Source organism: Podarcis liolepis (assembly GCF_965112155.1).
Source record: "Podarcis liolepis genome assembly, chromosome: 8".
Classification (NCBI taxonomy): Eukaryota; Metazoa; Chordata; class Lepidosauria; order Squamata; family Lacertidae; genus Podarcis; species Podarcis liolepis.
The window spans coordinates 2,074,052-2,101,758 of NC_139560.1; the positions used below are offsets into that span (position 1 = coordinate 2,074,052).

The window sequence follows — 27,707 nt, forward strand, 5'->3', positions numbered from 1 at the left end:
CCTGCGAGTACTCAGGTCTCTCCTTCTCTCAGACCTCAGTCTCTGCAGCTCGAGAGACGTCGGTGGGTTACTAGACCCAGGGGCCGCCTCAGCCTCCCCTGACCTAACCGGTAGTGGAGCAGCTGTAAGCGATGGCCCAGCTGAAGGCAACGAGGGAATACCCGAATCTGGAGCCAGGGCAGGCTCAGCCCTTGACTCGGCCCAGCTGGGGTTTGTTGCAGGGGAACCCGTGCAGACTGGGGCTCTTCAGAATCAGGCCCCAGACTAGGTTCAGATGCCGCCTGAGGCAGAGGATCTGGTGCAGACCAAGACTCCTCAGGTTCTGAGTCCGAGGCCATCACACTATGGTGCCATGAACGTTCCAATTCTAAGTGTACTTTCTGGGTGGCAATTACTTGTTTTTTACATGCTGTAAGTCACACCCTGGAGCCTTCAGCTGAAGGGCTGTTGGTGGTGATAATGCTAACAGAAGTGAGATTCCCAAAAGACCTGGATAGCCAGCTGTACCCAAGAAGCCTGTTTTCAGGGACTGCAATGCTGGCTTTTGCCATTGCAACCAGAGTGCTTTTCCCACTGTAGAGGGAAGCCAGTTGCATCCTTTAAAGTATCCTCTCATGACCCCTTGGGGTGGGAGACAAGAATTCAAAGGAGCTGCCCAGAAAGGGTCACAGACCCGCAATTTTTAGGTTTGCACACAGACTGCAGGGTTCCTTCCTTCCTTCCTTGGCGGGAGAACCGGTGATAGATGTTAACAGTGGAGAAATCCAGGTGCTACAAGATTACACGCAAGTCACAATTGAGTGCTGCATTTATACTGGAAAGTGAGGGTGGACTCTTTGCTACAGCACAAAGCAACATCGACACGGAGTCTTGTGGCACCCTGAAGACTTTCCAAGTTCATTGTGGCCTATGCCAGCCTTTGCCAACCTGGTGCTTTGTACTACAACTCCCAACAGCCCCAGTTGATGGGAGTTGTAGTACAAAACATATGGAGGGCAGCAGGTGGGTGAAGTCTGCCCTGGGCTGATCTTCCAGGCTTGAAATGGGCAAGCAGAAAGTTGATTTATGGGGTAGTTGGCAAAAGCAGGCAGTTCAATACCTCTCCTCCCTGTATGATAATTCTGCATGTGCCATTTTTTGCTCTTGGCTCTCTCTGGCCTGGATATGGTCTGATCCAGAGGGTGGGGGAGATATGGAGTAGCTGGCCTTCCTCCCTTCCCGGCTCTCTGAGTCCAGGGAGGAATATAGTCAGCAAAACAGACCGTGCTCTGTGCAGGGATTGGCTGCTTAGTTTGTAGAGCCTTTGAGAGAGCTCCCTGGATGTTCTGCATCATCTTCACTATGCTCTGCGTAAAATGTATTATCACAGGATCAGGAAAATGCGAAAAATAGAAATCCCCAAAGCTACACCCTACTTACAGGCGTGCAAGGAAACGTGTGACTGCAACTCGTTTTGGACCACAATTTTGTGTCAGCGCGCACACTTTCCACAAGAGGAAATAATTTATAAATAAATAATATAAATGAAATTACTGGTCCATGGCACCCCCCCGGCACCAGCTACATTTTATTGGCTTCTCGTTTGCTCAGATCGCTTTGCGACGCTGCCATTTCCATTTTCCTGGCAGAGCCTGGTGGTACCTCCCCATTTCCTGTAGTTTTCAAGGTTCCTGCAAAACCACAGTTGTGTAGCACCAGAAAAGGAGGGTGGGGGTGGCTGTGCAGGTGAGGGGTGGGGGGGTCTACCTGTGGGACTTACAAATACAGTGGAGCTGTTCAACTCATTGTGATTGTCACAGTATGTTTTCCTTCATCCTTAAAACGAAACAAAAACAAAACGAAACACCAAATTGGAAAACAAATGTCACACTTGTCCTCCGGCCGGAGAAGCTCTCTCTGTTCTCAGAAGGTATACCCCGTCGCCCCCCCCCCCACCCGGCTTCATCTCCACAGTGTCAGTTGAAGGTCAGTGAAAGAGTGGGGGGAAACAGAGTCAAGACTGCACAGTGTATGACATTTATGGATTCCATCAGCTTCTTGTCAAGAGACTGAACTTACGCCTAGGAAGTGGTTTTTCTTTCATTCGCTGAGTAGTCAAATTCCTTCTGTCCAACCACAGGGTACACGTTGGAGGGCAAATTGGGGGGCGACTGGGATAAATCAAGGGGTGCAGCCTGTTGCTGTCCATCAGTGGCCACCAGTTCGGTACCCCGTAACCAGAGCTTTTTTTTTTCAGGGGGAACTCGCCGGAACTCAGTTCCTGCACCTCTCAGGTGGGTGCAGTTGCCATTCTAAGAGAACGAGGGAGGTGTTCATGGTGGGTTCCGGCACGTCCTTTTCTAGAAAAATAGCACCGCCTGTAACACTTTCTGAACGGACCTTCTTATGGAGGCTTCTTGAACCGCTCTCCTGTCTTTGTGGAGAGCATCTGGGAAGCTCCAGAGAGACCGAGGGAGTGCTTACTCCTGAGGAACGGTGCTGAGAGGGTGAGACATACTTCCACTTGGCAGCCATGTGGGGTGAGATTGCTCCCAGGAGAGAGGCTTAGAAAGAAATCCCCCGTCTCCCCTGTGGGTGCCACTAATGGTCACCGAAGCATCGCGGGCTCCACTCCTGCATCACCTTAAACCGCAAAGAAGGCAGACCTATCGGGAAGGCCAGGGCGGAGGTGAAAGGTCAAGGAAGCAGCTCCCCTAAGGGGGCAGGGGGAAGGGGAGTCCACCCACCCCAAAGGTTTCCTGGGCACCTTGCTTGTGGGCTCTCCCCGCCTGCCCAAAATCCTTCAGCAGTGGATTTCATAAGCAATCTGAGGCTGGAACATGAGTCCCTGGTTGACAAAGAGCTCGCTGGCTTCCGGGGGGCCGTCTTCTTCCCCTTCCAAGGTCTGGGTGGCTTGATCCTGCAGCTGCTCAGGGAAGGTCCCCACCAGGCCCTGGGGGTCCTTGTAGGTGGCGAAGAGGGGCTTGTTGCGGTCGATGACGAACATCTCGTGGCCCCTCTCGTCCCGGTACTCCTCCAGCTGGGCGAAGGTGGTAGGCCCATCCGAGTAGTCGTTGACGTAGAGGATGTTCTCCTCCTTTTTGGCCTTTTTCCGTTTGCGGTGCTTCCGGTAGATCATGATCACCAGCAGGAGGGCCACCAGGGCCAGGAGGGAGATGGCCACAGCGATGGCTGTCTGCGTGGCCATGCTGAGGGCGTTGAAGTCCATGCTCTCCATGTCATAGAGGGGCTCCTGGCTGATGTCCACAGAAGCCGGGTAGCCGCGCGACGTCTGCTGCTGTTGCTGCTGGGAGAGGTTGACCATGAGGTGGAAGAGGACCCGGGCCGTCCCACCCGGGTTGGAAGCCTCACACTCGTACTTGCCGGCATGGGCCACCGTCACGTTGTTGAGGAAGAGCATCCCGCTGCCCGTGTCCGACTGCTCAAAGCGCTCCCCCACGCTGCGCTCGCTCAGGGCAAAGGTCCCGCCTGGGAGCCGGGAGCCGCTGGCCTTGGCACCCCCAGCCCCCCGCCAGTGCGCCAGCTTGCGCCACGTCACCAGGGGCTGCGGGTAGCCCGAGGCCTGGCAGGAAACGCGCAGGTCGTCGCCCAGCCGCGCCGTCACTTCCAGGGGCTCCACCTGCACGACCGGCGGGATGCAGATGAGGCTGTTGCCGGAGACGTCCATCAGGCTCTGGTAAGCCAGGCGGGGGGGCTCCGCGCACACGATCTTCTTGTCCTGGGGGCTCAGGAGCCGCTGCCCGTCCTCCTTGATCCAGGAGCTCAGCCAGTGCAGGGAGCAGTCACAGCGCCAAGGGTTCTCTGCCAGGAGGAAGGAACGGAGAGAAAGGGGGGTGGGTATGGTTACAAGTCAGTGTCACCCCAGGGGTTTCCCACTGCCTCCCCACCACTCTCCACTCCATAGCCCCATGCAAAATAAGAATATAGGAAGAGCCTGTGGAATCAAGCCAAGGGCCCATCCAGCCCACCATCTCACAGACCAGATGCCCCTATGGGAAATCCACAAGCAGGATTTTTAATATATATACAGTGGTGCCTCGCAAGACAAAATTAATTCATTCCGCGAGTTTTTTCGTCTAGCGAATTTTTCGTCTTGCGAAGCACGGTGTCGGAAATGTTTTGGAAAAGCTTCAAAAATCGCCAAAAACCTCAAAAAAGGCTACTCATCGAAGTCAAGTCGCAACTGTATTAACGGTGTTAAGAAAAAGGAAACAAACTTGCAAAAAACGCAAGACGTTTTCATCTTGCGAAGCAAGCCCATAGGGAAATTCGTCTTGCGAAGCAGCTCAAAAACCGCAAAACCCTTTCGTCTAGTGAGTTTTTCGTCTTGCGGGGCACCACTGTACATGCTTTTTATTGGTGTTTCGTTTAATACAAACAAACAAAATACAGTAAAATTCAACAATAGCCAAGGGTTGTTGGCGATTGTTGAATTTTCCCACATTCTTTCCCCACACTGTGCTGAGCATCGACTTCCTTCCCTCCCTTCAACAGGTTTTCTTATGTCAGTTGCTTTTTCCACCGTTTCTTTTTTTATCCAATCCTATCTACATCGTAAGATTTATTTCAGTCCTGCCGGAGTCTTCAAATTTCTACAGTTGTTATTTATGTACTCTATAAATTTACTCCACAATCTTTTTGGAATTTTGCTTCCTCCCGATTTCGGATTCTACAGGTCCGTTTTGCTAGTTCCGCGTAATCAACCATCTTCGTCTGCCTCTACTCCTCTATTGTTGGTAATTTCGGTGCTTTCCATTTTGGGGCTAACAAAGCTCTGGCAGCAGTCGTAGCATACATAAATAACCTTTGATCTGCTTTTTCTATTTCCCATCAAGCCTAGCAAGAAAGCTTCCGGCTTTTTCGGGAAAGTGTATTTAAATATCCTTTTCAATTTGTTATAAAGATGGAGATTTTTACCATCTTTGTGGTAACAAAAATGTTACCAACAAAATTGGAATGCCAAGACAAACTGTTTGAGTATATTGAACTGGCTAGATTAACAGAGGCAATTAGAGATCACAGTGGACAAGAGTTTCAAAAAGCCTGGGGGAAATGCAGAGAATACAAAACAGTGCCCTAAAATACATACCTGGACTTGTTTCAATTAATGTCTGCAGGAGACTTTGTGGATATTTAAGTTATAATTAGAAAAATCTTAATAATTATTCATAAAGGAAACAGCTTATAAGAAGTAAATAAGGAGGCCAGGATAAAGGAAGTCTTTTATTTGGTTGTTTGTATTGTTGTATGTTTTGCTTATTGTATGTTATGTTCACGTTTAATGAAGGTGGATTTCTGTATTGGGGGGTGGGGGGTTTATGTTATGTTGTAAATAAAATTTCCAATAATAAAAAAAGAATACTCAGTCAAACTAACTGAGGCTTCACCCAAATCCTGGAAACTGTAGCTGCTCGTAGGGCAGGCATGAGGAACCTTTTCCAGCCCATGGGGCCACATTTATTTTCATTTCATAAAATTTGCACATGGCTTGATTGTTGAAACAACAACACTCAAAGCGGTTTACAAAGAGGATAAAACAATAAAAATCACCAGTAAAAACAACTCTTTTAAAACATCCAGAATATAAAATGAGCAATAAACTAAAAACAGGATTAAAACACACCTCAGCATTCTACATGTCTAAAAAAGAATGTTTCCAGCAGGTGCCGAAAAAAGCACAGGGAAGGCTGTGCTTGATGTTAATAGGCAGGGGGTTCCAGAATGCAGGTGCTGTTGCACAAAAAACACACCGTTTCCTACAAATAAATCTTTGTGGCTCTTGCAGAGATTTCCTCCCAGCCTGACATGCCTGCATCCCTCCTGCCTACCCCAGCTTTTCTACCTTGGGGGCAATAAGAGAAGTGGGCAGCAGAGGCCCACTTTGAAATGGCTGCGCTAACACAACAGCAGCAAGAATACTTATTGCAAAGTATTGGAAGATCTACCCACTCTGGAAGAATGGCAGATGAAGGTGATGGACTACATGGAACTGGCGGAAATGACTGGCAGAATCCGAGACCAGGGAGAAGAGTCGGTGGAAGAAGATTGGAAGAAATTTAAAGACTATTTACAGAAATATTGCAAAATTAATGAATGTTAGAATGATGTCAGAATGAAGTTACCGTATTTTTCACTCTATAACACGCACCCGACCATAACACGCACGTAGTTTTTAGAGGAGGAAAATCCGTAGGCATGCCACCCATAGGCATTCCCTCCATAACACGCACATTTTCCCTTACTTTTTAGGAGGAAAAAAGTGAGTGTTATGGTGCAAAAAATACGGTAAGTGGTTTAAGCAGCAATGTTATAAAGGTGTATGTAAAAATGGATTGTAAACAGGTGAGAATCCAAAGTTATAATATATTATGTTAAAGGACTAAGATAAAAACAAAGAGGGAAAGAAATTGCTGAATTAACTAACTGAATTGGAATACAAAAAAGGGAGGCGTGAGGAGGTCAGGGAAGCAAGGAAATGAATGTAAGGTGTGGAAAGACTGATGTGTTTTTTTAAGTGTTTTTTATCTTTTTTTGTATTTTGTATTTTTTCTTCTATTTTTATTTTTGTCTTTCTTTTTCTTCTTTTTTTAAATTCATGCAATTCTTTTCTTTCAAACTTTAATAAATATCATTAAAAAAAATGAAATGGCTGCGCTATCACCAGCACTTCTGGCCTGCAGGTGGCGCCAGAAGAGCTCCCAGCGCGGCGACTCACCTGTCAATCGCAGCACCTGAAGACTGATGAGGGGCCGGAGAGCCACCCGGCTGATGGTGCGCAGGTTGTTCTTGCTGAGGTCAAGCAGCGCCAGCGAGGTCAGACCAGCCAGCGCCTGGTCCTCCAGAGTCTCTATGCTGTTCTCCTGTAAGTGGAGCTCCTGCAACCTCTGCAAAAGAGAGAATCAGATGGCACATTAGGTAGAAAGCAGGCCTTATCCACTTCTTCCTTGTTTTGGTACCACTGCTGTTTGGGGCTGTTTGTTCCTCATTCCTTTGCGCTGCCCATGCAGCCCCATGCAAATTGGGAGCTCTTGGCCAGGGGTCCAACCCCCTGCAAGGCAGAAATCACAACTAGAGGATACAAGACAGATGGCCATTCACCTTCTGCTTAAAAGCAGCCAGTGAAATTACAAGAAGTACCAACAGTGGAGGAATGGCAGATGAAGATGATGGACTTTTGGGAGCTAGCCGACCTGACCGGAAGAGTCCGTGACCAGGAGGAGGAGGAGTACCAAGAGGAATGGAAGAAATTTAAAGACTATTTAGCTAAATACATTAAGATAAGTTAAATAGAAATATTTGTGAGTAACAGATTGGCCTAGGATTTAACTATGTGAAATTGCATGATATGTTAATTCAACCAATAAACCTTATATGAAAATAGTGTTGGAAAACTGCTACAATGGGCTATATGGAAACTCAGTTAGGGGGATTTGAGGAAGTCACCCAACAATGATAAAAAAGTAGGACTATAACAGTTAGGATAAATGTTTGTTTGTTTTTTGATACTGTAATGTTTTTGTTTGTTTGTTGTTATGTTATGCCATCCATACCAGGTGATTTCCCTTGCTTAAACGAAAAAATTATCCTTTTCATCTCAACAGTAATTTGAAATTGTGTGGTTTTTGCCAGAGAAAATTTAAGATTTTCCTTTTTACAAACTTGGTGATCATAAAAAACATGTTTGTTACAATTTTGGAAAATCAATAAAAAAAAATGGGGGGGGGGGGATAAAATAAAAGCAGCCAATGAAAGAGCCCACAACCTCACGAGGGAGACTGTTCCACTGTCAAATGGCTCTTACAGCCAGAAAGTTTTTTCCTGATGTTTAGTCAGAATTTCATTTCTTCTAACTTGGGTCCCATCCTCTGGAGCAGCAGAAAACAAGTTTGCTCCGTATTCCATGTGACAGCGGTCTAGGTGGCATTGAAGGCGACTAGCAGATCTCCTTAAATTCTCCTCTTTTCCAGACTCCTCCCTCAACCATTCCTCATAACACTTGGGGGCCTTTTGCCATCTCTTTACCAGACCCTTTACCATCTCGGTCACCCTCCTCTGCACACCTTCCAGCTTACCAATATCCTCTGTCAATTTTGGTGCCCAGAACTGGACACAGTTTAATTGTGTATTGAAAGTCCCTGCTGTCCTGATATTAACGGCAAGTACTTGAACTTGCTTTTAAAATTTACACAACTGACTTTGTAATGTGGCTATTTCCATAATGTTCGGTTGCATACAGTAAGAATTAGCTAAGACTTAGCCTCCTCCAAGTCATTCATCTCTTTGCACTAAGCCGCTGCAGATCAGGGATGAAAGTGAGAGTTGCTCAAACCCTGACTAATACTGAGCCTCAGTTCCCTCATCCATAAAATGGGAACAGCAGGGTCCTAATGCAGAAAACATGGCTGTTTCTGGGAGGCAGACTGGGGCCACCTTGATGGACAATGGCTCACTTTCCAGAATGCCCCTGTGGGTCTCACCTCCAGGTCACAGAAGGTGAAGTCGGGCAGGCGGGTGATCTGGTTGCCCGCCAGGTAAAGGACTCGCAGGTGCTCCAAGCCCTTAAAGATGCTGCTGTTGATGAGGTGGATGCGGTTGCCATTGAGCGCCAGTTCCAGCAGCCGGTTCTGGTTGCGGAAGGCGCCTGGCTCCAGGGCTGAGATGGTGTTGTTCTGCATGTAGAGGTATTGCAGGCCTGAGAGAGACGCCAGGTCTTGCTGGTGAATCTGCGTGATGCCGTTGTCCTGAAGAAAAACCGTCTGCAGTGGGGAGAAAGCCAGGGGGAGATGCCATCAGTTAAACCCTGAGCTCAACATAGTGTCAGTTCCTGGAAGACCAACAATCCTTTTTTCTTGTCTGACTTTAGATTGAAGCTCACCATGTTCTGATGTCTATGTACTACAGAGCAAATCACCACCTGATTCATTTTGCTTCTTTATAAAATATTTTGATTACTTAATCAAGCTCTAAAAAGAAGACAGTAAATGAGTGGGCATGGGAGAGAATGTGCTCTTTCACATGCACAGGTTGCATTGGGAGCCCAAAGGCTTGGTGGTGGTAGCAATGTGTCTGCGTGCACACACTTTGGTTTTTTATATACGCTCTCCATTTTATTGGTTTAATATATCTGTTCTAGTCCCACATCCCAAAGGGTCTGAGCTGGCTGCAGCAGATTAAAAACAAATCTATACCAGGTACACACACACACAAATCCCGCCACCACCCAGATTCAAACACACCAAATTGGCAGTCTATTAAAAAGTAATTCTTGACACTTGCATGCACCTCAAGAAAGCATTTCCATATTCTTTTACAACTTTGTAGGTTATATTGGCTCAACACCAAATCAGTCATTGTATATGAGAGAGACATCACCTTGCCAACAAAGGTCTGTATAGTTCAAGGTATGGTTTTCACATGGAAGTGAGAGCTGGACCATAAAAAAGGCTGATCGCCAAAGAATTGATGCTTTTGAATTCTGGTGCTGGAGGAGACTCTTGAGAGTCCCATGGACTGCAAGAAGATCAAACCTCTCCATTCTGAAGGAAAACAGCCCTGAGTGCTCACTGGAAGGACAGATCCTGAAGCTGAGGCTCCAAGACTTTGGCCACCTCATGAGAAGAGAAGACTCCCTGGAAAAGACCCGGATGCTGGGAAAGATGGAGGGCACAAGGAGAAGGGGACGACGGAGGATGAGATGGTGGGACAGTGTTCTCGAAGCTACCAGCATGAGTCTGACCAACCTGCGGGAGGCAGTGGAAGACAGGAGGGCCTGGCGTGCTCTGGTCCAGGGGGTCACGAAGAGGCGGACACGACTAAATGACTAAACAACAGCAACAACAATATGCTACTTCTACAGAGATTCCAATTTTGGTGTTTTCGGAAAGACAACGTTCATTGTTCTTATTGTTAACGTTTGAATTTATTTATTTTTGAAAGCAAGCCAGCATTTGCACTGAATGGACGACAGTATTGTGAGGTAGCTTAGCTTGGGTTGAGAAAGGAAACCTGGCCCTAATGGTCACACACACACACACACACACACACACCCTTCCGGTGCTGGGAGTTGGGCTTCCTCCCACCTGAGCCTTACCTGGGTGGAGGGATGGATGCTGCCTGGGATCTCTTTGAGGCCCAAGGAGCCACACTCCACGGTCATGCTGTAGCAGCGGCAGGTGGCTGGGCAAGTGCGGGCCTGGAGTGCCAGGAGACCCAACAGCAGGAGGGAAACAAGCGTGGGCTCCACCGGAGCCATCCTAGAGCAGCTGCTGGCAGGAGACAGAGAGAAAGGGAGAGATTGAATGGTTGTATTTCTATGTCGCTTTGCAGTCAAATGAATCCCAGAGCAGCTTAACAAACGGTAGCAGAACAGAACATCACAGGGACAGCATAAATCACATAACAAATGTTCAGTAAAACAACTACAATCTGTGAAATGATATTAGCAAACCAGCAACTAAAGAAATCAGCTAAGCATCACAGTTACAGTGTAAGCCACATTACATGATTAACAAATCAATCAGGTGTTCGTAATCTATAAAGCAGTATTGACAAAATAATATAAACACTATTAAATTCATGGATACTCCCTCTCCCCCCTTCCATGACTCATGAGTCCCTGTCAGGGAAAAAGACACAATTTAAATAAATATATAATAACTGTAATATTTCACTCTATTCGGATCATTAAAATACACATACACATCCATCATACAGGAGGGACCTATCTAATAGAAATACCTAAAATAGGAAGACACACCACAGAAAATCCACAATAGGTTATAGCAGAGGCTCAACAAACCACAGAAGAGAAATAAAATCACAGAACTGCATAACTATTATTTTATCTCTCTTCTCTTCCTAAGAGTTAAATATGTTGTACATTGAGTTTTTCCCCCGCCGACATTTTATCTTCACAACAATCCTGTGAGGTAGTTTAAACTAAGCAAATAAATAATTAATAATAATAATAATAATAATAATAATAATAAACAGCTGCAAAGGCCTATTGGCCTTTGGCCCTCCAGCTATTGCTGGATCACAACTCCCAACATCCGTGTACTTATATGGATGTTGCGGAATCTCCTTTTTAGAGCTGGCAGACGCCTTCTTTGCCAACCTTTTGAACGCATGCTGAAAATGTTTCCATTCCTCCATGCCTGCACAGGCAATTAAGAAGACATCCTTCCAATTCATATCTGCTTTTTACTTTTTTATGGTTTTAAAAAAATATTTTTATTTATCTTTTTATATTGTAACAGTTCAATTTAAATGTATATAATACAACAAATTAACCAAGAATAACAAAAAAAAAACAAACCCTGAAAGTGACAGTTTGTTTTCTGTTTTCTAAGCATTTCTGTGTTTCTTTGATAAAGCTTGGAAGTACTGAGACATAATGGCATCTTTTAGTCAAATAAGTCCTTCCTAATATATTTTTAATGGTTTTTATTGTATGGGTTTCTGTTTATATTGCCACAAACCACTTTGATATATATGGCACAGTGGTATATATCTTAATTAAACAGGCAGGCAGGCAGGCATGTCCTGGATACACTGTTTGCCTTGCAGGATGAAGGAGAGCGATGTGCGGTTCCCCTAAGACTCCTCCACGATCAGTCCAAGATTCCAGCATTCATTTCTTTCCAGTGACCTACCAGATGCCTAAGAAAAGCCTGCAAGCAAGAAAGGCACACTCCTGCACTCAAGCATTCTCTCCTATCCTCCTCAGCAACTGGGAGTCACAAGCAGGCTACTTCTGATCCACAAGGACAAAAAAATATTTCATTGTGACTGGCAGCCATCGATAGCCTTCCACTCCTCCAAGAATTCTTCCAATCCCCCTTTGAAGCCGTCCAAGATGGCGGCCATGCACTTCTCGTGAACTCCACAGTTCCACCATGCACGGTGTGATTCAGTCCTTGCTAACCTGGGAGTTGCTTTGGTATCGAGGATTCTTTGCGGTTGGCCCTACAGCTTGGCGATGACCAAAACAGATGAGAACCTCTTTGGAGAGAGACCATCTGGGGTCCTTGTCTTAAGGTGTGGGCTGCTAGTGGATCCTCTGGGTTCAGCTGCTGGCTGTAAGCAAGGTACCAAAACCATGGCAACAAGCATCTAAAAATATAGGTACCAGTGGATGCCGCTGGTATGGCTGGATCCTTGCCACCAGGTGGAAACTGCTTGCAGAGCTGGACTGGGGTGAAGCCAGAATGAGGACGTTGCTGCAAAAAGGAGGCCGGAGAAGTGGAACAGACTCACCTTGCACCCCCTAGCATCTCGGCTCAGCACACCACCGTCGCATCTTCCCCACTGCCCCTTAGCTGGGGAGGGATAGCTCAGTGGCTCCTAAACCCATTAGAGGCTTTGAGCAACGTCACCAACAATCAGGGAAAAGGACAATAGTGCTACAGGCATCCTAATGAGAGATTAGTGTGAGGCAGCAGACACGCTGTGTGGGGCAATGGTCTTAAAGTCTCCCCTGGCTCTGGTTCCAGAGAAGAGCATCTAACCAGCTGGAAGAACAGATGGGGGTATGGATGCTGCCCTCTGAGATTTGGTAGGTTGTTTGTGCCAATCTCTGGACGAAGCTCCCTCTTAATTTCTCCATCAGCCTCAAAGGTCCTGTTCTTGCGTGCCTGTCCATCTCTGCTTCGCCAACCCCCAGCTATGGGCCTATTTTGATATGCAACTTTGCACTCAAGCAATCTCCTGCTGCAAAAGTAATTATCGCTGCTTTGGTGTTATAACAATGGTTTAGTATTCATGCGCCGATGCTCTGGCAAATGCACATTATATTTTGGATGTGCATTGTATTGATATTTCGCACCGCGGTGATTATACATGCATTCATTGCATTCTTGTTATCTTTCGAATCTCCTCTTGTTGACCTTGTTTTTCTTCAGCACATCTGGTTTTGCGATCTGTGCCCTGAAACTTCTGTGTAGGACCTCAGTGCAACTTGGCCAAATTGTAAGCCACGGGGGGGGGGGGGGGAGGCCATCATAGTTCAGTGGCAGAGCACCTCTCTGGGGTCGCCTCCAGGGAGGGCAGAGAATGTTCTCTGTTTGAAGCCCTAGAGAACCCGTACAAGTCAGTGCGTAAGAAATATTGAACCAACAGATGGGCACGCACTGTGTACACACCATTCATTTAAAGCACATCCTGGGAATGGTACCTTGTCAAGGGTGCTGGGAACTGAAGCTCTGTAATGGGTACACTACATTTCTCATGGGGGAGAGTAAAGTGCTTTAAATGTATGGCGTGTACATAGCGTCAGTACAAGGTAGCTTCCTATGACGCCAGGCCTTTTTGATGCCAAAGCTAATACAGCCAACTCTGCTGTGATTACATATTCATGGAATAAGCTAGTTTGGAACACAGCCTCTACCTCCTTGCTTCTAAAGCAGCCTCTCTCTCTTTCTCCAAATCCTTCCGTAGACTCTCTTCTTTGCCCCAGCAGCACAGGAGGAAGTGGTGGCCACCAACTTGGAGGGTTTCAAAAGAGGATGGACACATTCATGGAGGAAAGGGCTATCTATGGCTACTAGCCATGGTAGTTATACGCTGTACTGCCACGGTTGGAGGCAGAAATGTTTTTGAATACCAGTTGCTGGAAAACACAGATTCTGCTCAAAATCAATTCAGTTCCCCTGGTCAGCCTTTTCTACCACACGGTTGTTATTGCAACAATCACGGTCGAGTGAGTTGCAGTTGTGCACGAACTGAGCCTTTTTGGGGTGTCCTGACTCACAGAAGGGTACCCTCCTGAATTGGACCAAAGACCCACCTAATCTAGCACCCCACAGTAGCCAATCAGATGGCTGCAGGGGCACCACAAACAGAGCATGAGGGAAATACCCCTCACACAGTGGTTAATCCTCAGCAGTAGGTATAGAAAAGCCTGCTGCCTCTGGATCCTGGAAGGAGCATACAACCATCACCAATAGCTAATGTTATTATAGGCTGCATCAACAGAAGTATAGTGATCAGATCAAGGAAAGCAATGGTGCTGCTCTGTTCTGCCTTGGTCAGACCCTACCTGGAATCCTGTGTCCAGTTTTGGGTGCCACAACTTTAGAAGGATATTTACATGATAGAAGGTGTGCAAAGGAGGGAGATGAGGATGATCAAGGGTCTGGAAACAGAGCCTCATGAGGAATGGCTTAAGGAGTTGGGTTTGTTTTACAAGAAAGGAGATTTCGACTGAGTGTTAGGAATAACATTAAGAGCTAAAAATGCAAGAAGGGCCTTTACACTTGCCAGAAGCTCGGCTCTGCCTTCGCCGGTCCTGGAAGGAGCCTTTAAAAAAGTCCCATATGCTCAGAGATTTTGCACCTGTTCATTGGGGGAGATGGGAAGCCCAGAGCACTTCTTCTTTAGATGTCCCTTTTATGAAGAGGCATGCAGTGAGACCGTTGGTCCCCTACTGGTGAGGCTCGCTGACCTCCCGGAAAAGCAAAAATTCGACCTTTTCCTGTTAGGCAAAGATCAGAAGATGATCTGGATGGTCACCAGATTCTGTGTACAGATCTGTAGGTGCAGACCATCTCCCAACTCAAACTAGTTCGTTAAGAAATTCCCCAAACTTGGTTCCATGGGTGACTCTGGGTCATCGCCCTGCGGTAGTTTATTGTTGTACATTGTTTTAATTGTTTGTTTTCCTTCTGTGACTGTACCCCCAAGTGTTTTTTTATAAGGTGGTCTCCGACCATAATAAATTATCTATCTATCTATCAATCTATCTTTAAGAGCTGTTCAGTGGTGGAACTGTCTCCCTCTGAGGGTGGAGGGTTCTCCTTCCTTGGAGGTTTATAAACAGTTTGGATGGCTATTTGTTAGGGAGTCTTTAGTTGTGATTCCTGTGTTGCAGGGGTTAGACTAGATCACCTTGGGGTTCCTTCCAACTCTACAATTCTATGACTCTATCATGAGGAGGAGCCATAAGGTCCCTTTTCCTGCTCAGGCACTTGCCCAGCTGAGGTGGGGTTGCTGTTCCCTGCTAGCCTGAAGGGTCCCTTTTCACCGCACTCTTCTGTGTCATCTCTTGCTCAGTTAATTGCCTCCCGCTCTCTTTAATGCATAATAAATAATGAGCAAGCAAGGCCTTATTAAAATTTCATCGGGAGTTTGCAGCCGCTGCAAGAGATTGGGGTAAAATGGGAGGGGGGGTGCCCTCCATCTGTTCATTCACAGAGGCAGCTCGGCCTCCCAGCGGATGAATTAGAGAGAGGAGCATCCAGCTATATTAATCAGCCATTACTCCATGAGAAACCTTCATCAGGATCTCGCTGGGATGCCGGAGGGAAAGGATGGAGGACAAGGCACCAAACATCCTCCTAATGCCACTCTATAAATCCAAAGCACATCCACAGTGTCAAAATACTGGCTGCGGGCACAGTCCTCTCTGCTGCCTAATCGCTAACAATAGGGCGCCCTGCAGTGCCTGGAAACCAAAGCCCCTGATCTCTTTCCAGTACAGCGGCTCGGCCACAAAAAACATAAGGAGAACACCTCTGAGTAAATGCAGAGTGTCGACTGAGTGAATCCAAACAAGCCTTATGAGGAACAGCTAAACGAGTCGGGTATGTTTAGACTGGAGAAGAGAAGATTGAGAGGACCGAAACCAATGGATTCAAGCTACAAGAAAGGCGATTCTGCCTAAACATTAGGAAGAAATTTCTGACTGTAAGAGCTGTTCAATACAGTGGTACCTCAGGTTAAGAACTTAATTCGTTCTGGAGGTCTGTTCTTAACGTGAAACTGTTCTTAACCTGACGCACCACTTTAGCTAATGGGGCCTTGTGCTGCCGCCGCTGCACGATTTCTGTTCTCATCCTGAAGCAAAGTTCTTAACCCGAGGTAATATTTCTGGGTTAGCGGAGTCTGTATGTATGTATGTAACCTGAAGCGTCTGTAACCCAAGGTACCACTGTACTGGAACAGACCACACTATTTAAAGCACATTCCCTGCCACATGGGAACTGCAGCTTTCCCTCAAAGAACTAAAGTTCCCAGGGCCTTAAACTACAGTTCCCAGGATTCTGGTTGAGCGTGCTTTAAGTGTACAGTGGTACCTTGGGTTAAGTACTTAATTCGTTCTGGAGGTCCATTCTTAACCTGAAACTGTTCTTAACCTGAAGCACCACTTTAGCTAATGGGGCCTCCCGCTGCTGCCGCACTGCGGCCACGCAATTTCTGTTCTCATCCTGAAGCAAAGTTCTTAACCCAAGGTATTATTTCTGGGTTAGTGGAGTCTGTAACCTGAAGCGTATGTAACCCGAGGTACCACTGTATGGTGCAGGCTCAGTCTATGAATGAAATACTGTACTGGACTGGACTGAAAAGAGATCCTTCATGGAGAGAAGGCGCTCACTAGGAACTCTCCAATGTGCTGAAGCAACCAAGCCGCCTTCCTCTGTGGGCTTAGAGCAGGGAAGCAGCTCTTGTCAGGCTGCTGCATAAGCACTCCAGGCCTTTGCTCAGATGCAAAGCTTTGCTGCAATGCCAGGATCCCTTGAAACATGCTTTGAAACAGCACCCCCAGGGCAGCACTTTGCAAAGCCAGCCTGGAAACTTATTATTTTTTTTGGCACTCAGTACCAAACCACTCTGAGGGCGAGGGCATCCACAAAAAGCAAACCCAACAGGGAGACCTACTTTGCATTTACATAGTGATAAGCTCATCGCAGGGAGGACAATTTTCTTGTGAATGCAACCAGCGTGTGGCTTGAGGGGGGTAGCAGGGGAAGAGAGCATGTGAGCTGGGAGGCTCCATGCAATGGGAGAAATGGAAAAATGCAAGTCTCGCAAATGGAAACACGTGTTCAGAATTACAGTACAGGGAAATGCAGGTATTTGAGCACACTTCTAGGTGGTGCTGCTGAGGCTCTAGCACATGGGTAGGCAAACTAAGGCCAGGGGGCCAGATGTGGCCCAAACACCTTCTCAATCTGGCCCGCAGACGCTCTGGGAATCAGCATGTTTTTACATGAGTAGAATGTGTGCTTTTATTCAAAATGCAGCTCTGGGTTATTTGTTGGGCATAGGAATTTGTTCATTCCCCCCCCAAAAAAAAATATAGTCTGCCCCCCCCCACAAGATCTGAGGTGACAGTGGACCGTCCCCCTGCTGAAAAGGTTTGCTGACCCCTGCTCTAGCATATTTAGAAAGTTAATGTAAGATTTTAGTTTATTGCTATTTTAACATTCCCAAAGTCTTTAATGGTTATTGTCGATTCTTACTGATAATTTCCTTGTTTTATCTTTTCTGGCAAGCCATTCTGAAGGGATCTTTTTATAATCAAGCAGTGTCCAGAGTTTACAAAATAAGTAAATAAAATAATCAATAGGTAGGACAGACTCTGACAACCTGGTTTTGGGCTAAAACTCTCACCAGCATGTTGCCTAGCCTTAGAAGGGGCTACGGGGAAGCAGGCAGAGGGCCTTCTCGGTAGTGGCGCCCTCCCTGTGGAATGCCCTCCCATCAGATGTCAAAGAGAACTACTACCAGACTTTTAGAAGACATCTGAAGGCGGCCCTGTTTAGGGAGGCTTTTAATGTTTGATGTAGTACAGTATTTTAATATATTTTTTGGGAAGCCGCCCAGAGTGGCTGGGGAAGCCCAGCCAGATGGGCGGGGTATAAAAAATAAATTATTATTATTATTATTATTATTATTATTATTATTACTACTACAGCCATGGGGCCTGTCGTGAAGATAACTGGGGAATTGGAGGGGGGACAGAGCTGGATGGGCTACTGGTCTGACTCATGCCTTGTGTCCAGTTGTGTGTCGCCCAGCTCTACATCTCTATGATTCTGTACCTCATCTATTCCACCTGCGCCTAAAGGATGCTCATGAGGGCCCCCCCCCCGTGATGTGAGAGAAACATTCTCGCTAAACTGAAAAACAAGAAGTCTAACACCCACTCGAGTGCCAACAGGAAGCTGCTCTGCTCCTCACAGGAAGTCCCCCTCTATTTTGTCATCCAACGTTCCTTCCTCCAGGACACGGGTTCAAAACACCTACTAGGTTACGAAGCTCTTATGGTGGCTGAGGGCAAGTCAGTCTCTCTCTCTGCTTCTTCAACTTTTAAGTGGTAGTAACAGCAATCTACCTCGGGATATTGCTGTGAGAGGCAGACATGCCACAAAGACTGGATGACACGTGGGAAGTCTGGAGCGCTTATAAATAGGACGTAGCTATAATGTGTTTTTAAATTATTGTAATCCGCTCTGATCCTCAAAAGATAGGGTGGGGATTAAATAATATTATCAGCCTCTTAATAATGAAGGATTATAAAGGATCCTCCTTTGGGATTATAATGGATCACGCATGATGGTTCACCATAAAGCTGAAACAAGAGGGAAGGACCCCAAACCTGACCTTGAGGCCTGGCATGGCAGAACTGTGGGGCAGAGAGAGGTTGGCATAGATCAGGAAAGAGGGGCTTGTTGGGATTGAGCCATTGTGAAGTTTATATAATAATAAATGGCATGCAGAAAGAGGCTAGAGAAAGGTTTCTCTCTCTCGCAACATCAGAACTGAATGTTGGCAGTTTCAGGACAGATAAAAGAAAGCCTTTCTTCACATAGTCGATAGTTAAGCTATGGAACTCCCTCACACAGCAGACAGTGATGGCCACCAAAAAGAAGGCTTTAAAAGATGATTAGACACATTCATGGAAGAGGAGAGGGCTCTTGATGCTGCTAGTACATTTCCGAGCACAATTCAAAGTGTTGGTGCTGACCTTTAAAGCCCTAAACGGCCTTGGTCCAGTATACCTGAAGGAGTGTCTCCACCCCCATCGTTCTGCCCAGACACTGAGGTCCAGTTCCAAGGACCTTCTGGCGGTTCCCTCACTGCAAGAAGCAAAGCTACAGGGAACCAGGCAGAGAGCCTTCTTGGTGGTGGCACCCGCCCTGTGGAACGCCCTCCCACCAGATGTCAAAGAGAACAACAACTACCAGACTTTTAGAAGACATCTGAAGGCAGCCCTGTTCAGGGAAGTTTTTAATGTGTGACATTTTAATGTATTTTTAATCTTTGTTGGAAGCCACCCAGAAGCTCAGCCAGATGGATGGGGTACAAATAATATATTATTATTATTATTATTATTATTATTATTATTACACCCAGGATGGCTATTCTCCATCTCCATGGTCAGAAGCAGCAATGCTTCTGAATACTAGTTCCTGGAAGGAGGGGAGAGGGCTGCTCTTGTGCTTACTGGTTTTTTCCCACGGGGGCATCTGGTTGGCCATTGTGAGAACAGAATACTGGGATGGATGTGACATTGGCCTGATCCAGCAGGGCTCTTCTTGTGCGTGGGGATCACTTCCGTTTTTTCAAGTACTGACAACATTTAACATGGTGTTCTGGGCTGGTGGACTTTTACCATAGCAAGCCAAGAGCCTTGGGACAGCTGCTCCACTTACGCAGACGGAGAGACTGCCACAGAAGCATGCTGGGGCACAATGATGACTTCTTCCTGAATTGGGTTCCCTCTGCATTTAGAGAGCTGCAAATAATTCTAAAGCAGCTTAATGGTATGGGGAGGATTTGAGAGCCAGCCTGCTAAGGAGACGGATTAGCCACCAGCAAGAAGAAGCAGCCCTGCTAGGACACCTGGCTCCCTAGGAAGGGTAGTGGAACAACACGGCTCAACTGTCTATCACAGGCAGGGAGGACACACAAGCTTCAAAAAGCCTAGAGTGTCAACGTGGAAGCCAGGAAGATATGCTTGTGGGCTCCTAGGTTATGGCCCCTCCCTCTCTGGAGGAAGAGGGAATATGTAAACACTTTTTTTGCCCAAGTTTTCAAGTTAATTGGTAATATATATACTGAAACACCTACAGTATATTTATGCTGATATATTTTCATTTTTAAGCATATATTGTAACTGGGAACAGAGGTATCAGTCTTCTACAGAGCCACTTTGTCTTATCTAACTCCATACTGTCTACACCAGGGGTCTGCAAACTTTTTCAGCAGGGGGCCAGTCCACTGTCCCTCAGACCTTGTGGGGGGCCAGACTATATTTTTTGGGGGGGGGAATGAACGAATTCCTATGCCCCACAAATAACACAGACATGCATTTTAAATAAAAGCACACATTCTACTCATGTAAAAACACACTGATTCCCGGATCATCCGCAGGCCAGATTTAGAAGGCGATTGGGCTGGATCTGGCCCCTGGGCCTTAGTTTGCCTACCCATGGTCTACACTGAGAGGCAGAGGCTCATATTTACCCACACTCATGGTTTTTTTTAATTAGGAGGAACATTAATATATTAGTGGTCTGTCTTATACTCATCCATTAAGTAGACTTGTTCCTTTTACTATGTTAGCCACCTTGAGGAACAAAAATGCAACAAATAAGTTCAATAATAAACTAATAAATAATAATAATAGACTACAAATGCAGAACAGACCAGCGGCTGATGCAGTAAGGCATCGGCGACAAGAAAGTTCTCCTGCACAACCCCCATGAAATAAACGGGAGCCACACAAGAGCATCGCACCAGGGCTTGCAAGAGAGAACTATGGATTGTAGGTCCAATGATGTCAATAGCTGAAGAGGTATAACAGGAAGGGTTCCTCCTTCCCTATGTGAAAAGGCATGCTACTGTTAAATAGCAAGTAAGTACACAGGTTAAAAAGGAATGTACGTGAGCTGAGGGTGTTTGCTTGATGGGATTCTGCATGTTCGCCTCTGAAAAGATGCAATATAAGAACATAACTATGCACACTTCATTTTTTTTTCATTTCACTTTTAAGTTGTATACCGCTATATTAGAAAGGCTATATTACTATACACTATACTATACACAAGGCGGCTTATAAGCTGGGGGGGGGGGGAAATATACAAGATCACACATCTTATAGCAATCAGATGCAATACAAATAAACCATAGTAAAATATTTAATTATGGCTATGTATATATGTAAAGCAGGGGCGTGGGTGGCGCTGTGGATTAAACCACAGAGCCTAGAACTTGCCGATCAGAAGGTTGGTGGTTCGAATCCGCACAACGGGAGCAGTTCGAAAGCACGTCAAAGTGCAAGTAGATAAATAGGTACCGCTCCGGCGGGAAGGCAAACGGTGTTTCCGTGCGCTGCTCTGGTTTGCCAGAAGCGGCTCAGTCATGCTGGCCACGTGACCCAGAAGCTGTCTGCGGACAAACACCGGCTCCCTCGGCCAATAAAGCGAGATGAGCGCCGCAACCCCAGAGTCGGCCACAACTGGACCTAATAGTCTGGGGTCCCTTTACCTTTATGTATGTAAAGCAGCATCACTAACATGCTTAGAGATGCCCTCCCCTCCTCTTCAAGCCACTGGGCATCTCTTATTCCAATATGACAGTTCATATAAATGCATTTAACGTCGTAACTTGCCCACTACTCAGCACTGCTGAACTATGCTCCACCCCAATCTCATGCTGTCAGGTTTGTTTGAAACCAGCTTGGTGGAAGAGAAGATTCAATCTCTTCTGGTGTATCTGGGGGCAGGATAAGGGAGGGGAGAATATGTGGGGCAAGATGTGCAGCAAGGGGACCACAACATTGTTGGCGTATTTATTGCTGGCACTTCTGCCAAGCAGGTCTGCTGTTGCCATGGCGCAGGCAACTGGCTGCAATGCCCCCTAAGTTGGGAGACATCAGGGGAAGGGGGTGGCAGCACCGATGCCATGCTAAGCAGGACCCCTAGGGCACAATTCCCTCACTCTGCTGTCACGGTGGCAGGCTCCTGTCAGACCAATTTAGGGCGTTTCACAACAGAGGCTTGAGGATGCATTTTATCCTCTGGAAGGCTGCATTTGCAAATGATGTTGGTATTAGGTAAGAAAAATAAAGAGAAAGGTATCTGCATCTAATGTGCATTCAAACTAATGTTGGTTTTTTACATTCACAGTACAGTCTGCCCTCCAACGACATGACCCCCTGTTTACCAGGGGCAGCCTCTGAATTTTCTGGTTAGTATTTTAAAAATATCTTTGTTGCTTTTGCGGAGACAAATGCCATCAGTGTGCACTAAAGTTCTTCACATTTCAGGCTTCCCACCTGGATCTCTAGAACTTAAGAATTGGGGGGGAGGGGATATTCATTTTTATTCCATGTGCATACAGTTGCAGCTACCCTATATATGCAACTAGATAATTTGCAAGATTAAGCACTCATTTTTAAAAAACAAAGAAAAGCTACGGTCAGTATAATATGTACATCAGCCAGAGAAAAGCTTCCCAACAATATTTGGGGTGGCGCGCGCACACACACTCAAGCAACAACCTTTGTTGTTCTAAGGGGTTCCAAGCGCCCCAAAGCTGTCCTGGTTTTCATCTGGAAAATACTTGATATTAATTACTGAATACAGTGGTACCTCTGGTTGCGAATGGGATCCGTTCCAGAGGCCCGTTCGCAACATGAAAAGAGCACAACCTGAAGCGCCGTATCTGCACAGGTGCGTGGCACGATTTGGCGCTTCTGCACATATGTGAGCGGCGAAACCTAGAAGTAACCCTTTCCGGTACTTCCAGGTCACCGCGGGACGTAACCTGAAAGAACGTAACATGAATCAAACGTAACATGAGGTATGACTGTATATATATTATCATTTTTCTTCTGAAGAGTGTCTCCCCTTCCCCAGAAAGAATTGTGATTGGAGCAAGCCATTCCAGGCTTATGGTCGCTTTCCATTGTGCACTCATGATGATCTGCACTCAGGATGGTATTGGGGCTGTTAGACACGATTCTGCTTTCAACACTGCTTGCACCTGCTAAAGTTTTGGGGTGGAGGTACTGCTTCATTTCCAATCGGTGCAAGTCCCTTCCTGCAGAAAACTTGTAACTTTTTACCCCACAAATGCTCTGGAAGGGATTTCCCCCAAACACACTTTTGTTGCACTGTAGACACAAGACTCCTCCCTTCCAGGAGGCAATAATGTGGTAACGTGGGAGCATCACAAGACAGGCATGTGGATGGTTCAGTATAAACCCACCACCACTAAAGCACTATTATTGTGTCAATGGCATGTTGCAGAACTCGTCCTCCAAAAGGCAACTATTCTATTGCTGTCTCCTTGGAGCAGAGTATACATGTGTGATGATACTGTTAGGCACATCATGTATATTGATAGCACCATATAAATGATAAAATTGACACTGTAGAGTATTATTTTTATCATTATTATTTATTGAATTTATATACTGCCCTATACCTGGAGGTCTTAGGGCAGTTCACAGAACAAAATAAAAATATAAAACCACAAAATATATAATCAAAATAAAAAACCCCATTAACCCGCTCCCCCAAAACCCCACATTTTAAAAGGGCATAGGATGTCGATCAAATCAAGCAAAGGCCTGGTTAAAAAGGAATGTTTTTGCCTGGTGCTTAAAGGTGTATAGTGAAGGCGCCAGGCAAACTTCCCTGGAGAGAGCATTCCACAGATGGGGAGCCACTGCAGAGAAGGCCCCGTTCTCGTGTTGCCACCCTCCAGACCTCTTGAAGAAGCACACAAAGAAGGGCCTCAGAAGATGATCTAAAGGTCTGAGTAGGTTCATATGGAAAGAGGCGGTCCTTGAGGAATTGCAGTCCTGAGTCGTTTAAGGCTTTATAGGTCAAAACTAGCACTTTTAACTTGGCTCAGAAACTAATTGGTAGCCAGTGCAGTCGGACCAGGATAAATGTAATATGCTCAAACCATCTTTCTCCAGTGAGCTACCTGGCCGCTGAATTCTGCACCAGCTGAAGTTTCCGAACCATCTTCAGAGGCAGCCCTACGTATAACACATTGCAGTAATCTAACCTTGAGGTCACCAGAGCATAGACAACAGTAGTTAGGCTATCCCTGTCCGGATAGGGGCATAGCTGGGCCACCAGCCGAAGCTGATGGAAGGCACTCCGGGCCACTGAGGCCACCTGAGCCTCAAGTGACAGCAAAGGACCCAGGAGTAACCCCAGGCTACGAACTTGCTCCTTCAGGGGCAACATAATGCCATCAAGAGCAGGCGACCTCCCACCCACCTGGTCTAGGGAACCACCCACTAACAGTGCCTCAGTCTTATCTGGATTGAGTTTCAGTTTGTTGGCTCTCACCCAGTCCATTACCAAGGCAAGACACTGGTCCAGCACTCCCACTGCCTCGCCTGCAGATGTAAAGGAGAAATAGAGCTGAGTGTCATCAGCATACTGCTGACAACGTATTCTGACCCTCCGGACAACCCCACCCGGCAGTTTCATGTAGATGTTAAACAATGTGGGGGATAGGATTGAGCCCTGCCGGACCCCACATTGAAGGTTCCATGGGGCTGAAAAGCATTCCCCAAGCAACACCCTCTGGGAACAACCGCCCAAGTAGGACTGGAACCTCCGCAAAGCGATGCCACCCACCCCTGGTTTGGACAGAAGGGTACCATGGTCGATGGTATCGAAAGCCACTGAGATGCTGAGAAGAATTAACAAGGACATGTTTCTCTTCTCTCTCTCTCGACAAAGGTCATGATACAGGGCAACCAAAGCAGTTTAAGTGCCAAACTTTTGGCAAAGCATCCAACTTTTGTCAGAAGAAAAACAGCATCACCTGTTTTCATATTAAAACATACTCTCTCACTATAACCAAATGCCACTAAAAAAAGTTTGCATTCAGTGAATCCCTAAATACCACCATTTCTCACAATGTATAAATATGAGCATGAGTTGTGCTCCCAAGGATTCCTTGCAATGTGGCAGAGAACTTGGCAGAGTGAGGGTGGGGAATGAGAGACTCTCTCTCAGGTCACCCACAGTAGCAGCCTAGCACACAGATATCAAACACGACAAGCTACATAAGAAACCCAAAAAAGTTGTGCCGTCACAGAGAAGCTGCACCTGTTGGATTTCAGTCTGCCGCACAGGCTGCCAGAAAGAAGTTGCTGTTCCCAGTGCTGGAGAGCTATTCTGCAACAAAAGCCTCAATCCTTTTTTCTTTCCTTTTTGGCAGGGTGTGTACATGTGTCTGTGGTCCCAGCCTTTGCTGTATACACAGGGAAGCACGGCACTCCCTGTTTGTTACTATAGCTCCATCATTTGCTGTTGAGTAGCTATGGCAACCTGTGTGAACCAGGGGAAGGGAGCAGACAACCACTCACAAGACTGTGCAAACATTGCCTAATCAATAAAGCTGGCAAACAGGGGCTTGCAAATTGGGTTGCACAAGCCCTTCATTTAATTCTCTCTTTTTCTAAGAGGATTTCATGAAAGGAGTACAGTACAAACACTTCTTATGAAAGGAGTTAACCCTACTCCCAAAGCATTATTTCGTGTGAACCTTATCAGAGAACATATCACAGTTCAGAGGCTTATCAGAGAACACATCACAGCTCAGAGAAGGCGTTTCCTTCACTTGAGCACAGGCCCTGGGTCAATCACTGCTATCTTCAGGTCTGGGAATGTCCCTTTCCTGACACCCTAGAGAGTCTGCCAGTCAGTGCAGACATCACTAAGCCAAATGGACCAAGGGTCTTAACTTGGTGCAAGACAGATTCTTGTGATCCTGGAGCCCACCCCACCTTCACTCCCCTTCCCAGGATGCCTCTGTCCACCAGAGAAAGCAACTTTTCCTTTTTCAACAATGGGAGACATCCTTCCCATGAACTGGGGGAACGTGGCTCCCAGGTGGAGTCTATAAAGGTGCATTTGGCATCCCCTTGGGTATTTTGGACTACAATGCTCACCAGCCCCAGCCAGCAGTGGTCAGGGATGATGGGCATTGCAGTCCAAAACATATGGAGGGTACAAAGTTGCTGAAGGTTGCTGTAAAATGTTTCTGAAGGGATTTCCCTCCCCTGGAACAACCTTGGCTTTGCATACATGATGCTTGATCTCTGGATTGCCCTAATTCCATCTCTCCTCCTCCCTTTCCCCCCATCATATTTATTAAATGTGGTCATTAATGAATACACATACCCAAGGACCTGTGTGCGTGCAATATCTCTTGAAGGAGTGGAAAAACCCACCAAACAATGCCCCTGTAAAACCAAAAGACAACTCTCACAAACAAGCCCACAAAGGTTACTAATCCATAATAATTTGGGCTACATGCCTGCACTGAGAGCACCAGTCACCCTCAAGATTATGAAAACTTTCCTCCTTGTTTACCTGGAAGAGTTATTTCTTCCCTACAGATGGCAAAACGATCAGCTATTTACAAACCAGCAATAGATAATAGGGGAAAACAAGCAAAAACAAACTAAAACAAAACCCTCCCCATTCAGTTTAAAATACTATACTGAATTCAAAGTTAACTCAAGACACTAAGCGGAAACCCAAGCAAGAATGCCTGACTGGGCTCAGAAGGCTGCTCTTAAGGCGACAAGATGTCTCTGCATGTCTTTGCATGTGGCACAAGGATGGGGGCCTTCTAACCAGCCCATAAAGGCAATGGGGAGACCTTGAAGAAGCTGGCTTCCAAAGTAAGTGTGCAGGTCCCAAACCACATCATACTTCATAGATTAAAGACATCAGGCTCAACGGTACCAGTGATGGATGGCAATCGGCCCCATGGAGAATGATTGCGAAACCCTTTTGCCAAGGCTCACTGGGTGTGGGGGAAATGGGGAGCCCCTGAGATGTGCACCCCACAATCCACAGAGCTGGGGTAAGAGAATCTGATATGCTTGTTGCATGCTTAGAGGTCTGGGTTCAAATCCCAGTTCAGACCTGGCCAGGGGGGAAAGGCAGTCACATCTTTTTGCATCTCTCTGGACACAGAAGGTCGCAGCCCCGGCATCTCCGCTCATACAAGGGTCAGGGATTGGGGATAGATCTCTCTTCCTACCTGAGATCCTGGAGAGCCACTTCTAGGCTGGGGGAGCAGAAGAGCCCTGAATGGCCTTGCCCAGTCCCCCCACAGTGGGGAGACGCCTCCAGCAAGCCCTGCTGCCAACGGGGGCAGGAAGGCAATAGACCTTCCCCCTTAACCTTGCTGGATCGGCCCCACCAGCTGGCAGTCCAAGGAAGAATGGAATGGAGAGGCAGGATGGAGAAAGGATGCTCTGAGCCTTCCATCCATGCCCTCCTGCCTCCCGCCCCCTGCTCCTCCAGAGCCCAAGCGCTGCCCCCTTTCGGGGGGGGGGCGTCCCAAGGAAATAAAAAACCACACAGACACAACTACCCTAATGGAGCAACTGGGAGAGGGGAGACCCTTCGGGGGCCACCCAAGAACTCTGCCAGGGAGCAGCGCGGCTGAGAGGGACCTTGTGGCGGGGAGTCCCAGAGGCCCCGTCTCCCTTGTCTTGACAGACGTCACTCGGCGCGCGACCCCCGCCCGTCCGCGAGTTACCTCAGGGTGGTTGGGGGCCGCTGCCGCCTCTCCCTCAGGCGGACAGGTAGGTAGGCCGTCCGGCTCCCCTCAGCTCCCCCGCCCCGCGAAGGTCACGGGGTCTCACCTGCAGCAGCGCCGCCGGGCCCCTCTCCATGGCATCCGCCGGCCTCGCAGCAGCGCCGGGAGGAGCGGCCAAGGGCTGAGGGGGCGTCCAGAGGACGAGGGGCCGCCTCGCCACAGACACCGCCGCCGCCGCCACACGCGACGCCTCGACGCGCTTCTGCCGCCCGCGCGCGCCCCGCTCGGCCTTTTAAGCCCCGCGGAGGCCCCGCCCCGCGCCCGCCGCAGCCAACCGCGCCGCGACGATGTGACGTCAGCCGGGCCGCCGCTCCGGTTGGGCGGCC

General features: G+C 47.2%; 1 protein-coding gene and 1 long non-coding RNA gene across 3 annotated transcripts; one reads left to right on the forward strand and one right to left on the reverse strand.

Moving 5' to 3' along the window:
• Positions 1-1,522: 1,522 nt before the first annotated feature.
• LRRC24 (leucine rich repeat containing 24) lies at positions 1,523-27,586 on the reverse strand. 2 transcript variants are annotated; one of them, XM_083516781.1, is made up of 5 exons: positions 27,428-27,586; positions 10,091-10,262; positions 8,478-8,756; positions 6,716-6,884; positions 1,523-3,801 (listed from the first exon to the last, which is right to left on the reverse strand). In XM_083516781.1, exons 1-5 carry the CDS (start codon positions 27,460-27,462, stop codon positions 2,783-2,785), a joined length of 1,674 nt encoding a protein of 557 aa, XP_083372907.1. In that variant the 5' UTR covers positions 27,463-27,586; the 3' UTR covers positions 1,523-2,782. The 2 variants fall into 2 exon arrangements, with proteins under 2 accessions (XP_083372907.1, XP_083372906.1); XM_083516780.1 differs by having other exon boundaries at positions 10,091-10,265.
• On the forward strand, positions 21,794-25,183 carry LOC310713664. The gene is made up of 2 exons (XR_014529392.1): positions 21,794-21,975; positions 24,982-25,183. It is a non-coding gene; the product is annotated as an uncharacterized lncRNA (long non-coding RNA).
• Positions 27,587-27,707: the final 121 nt, after the last annotated feature.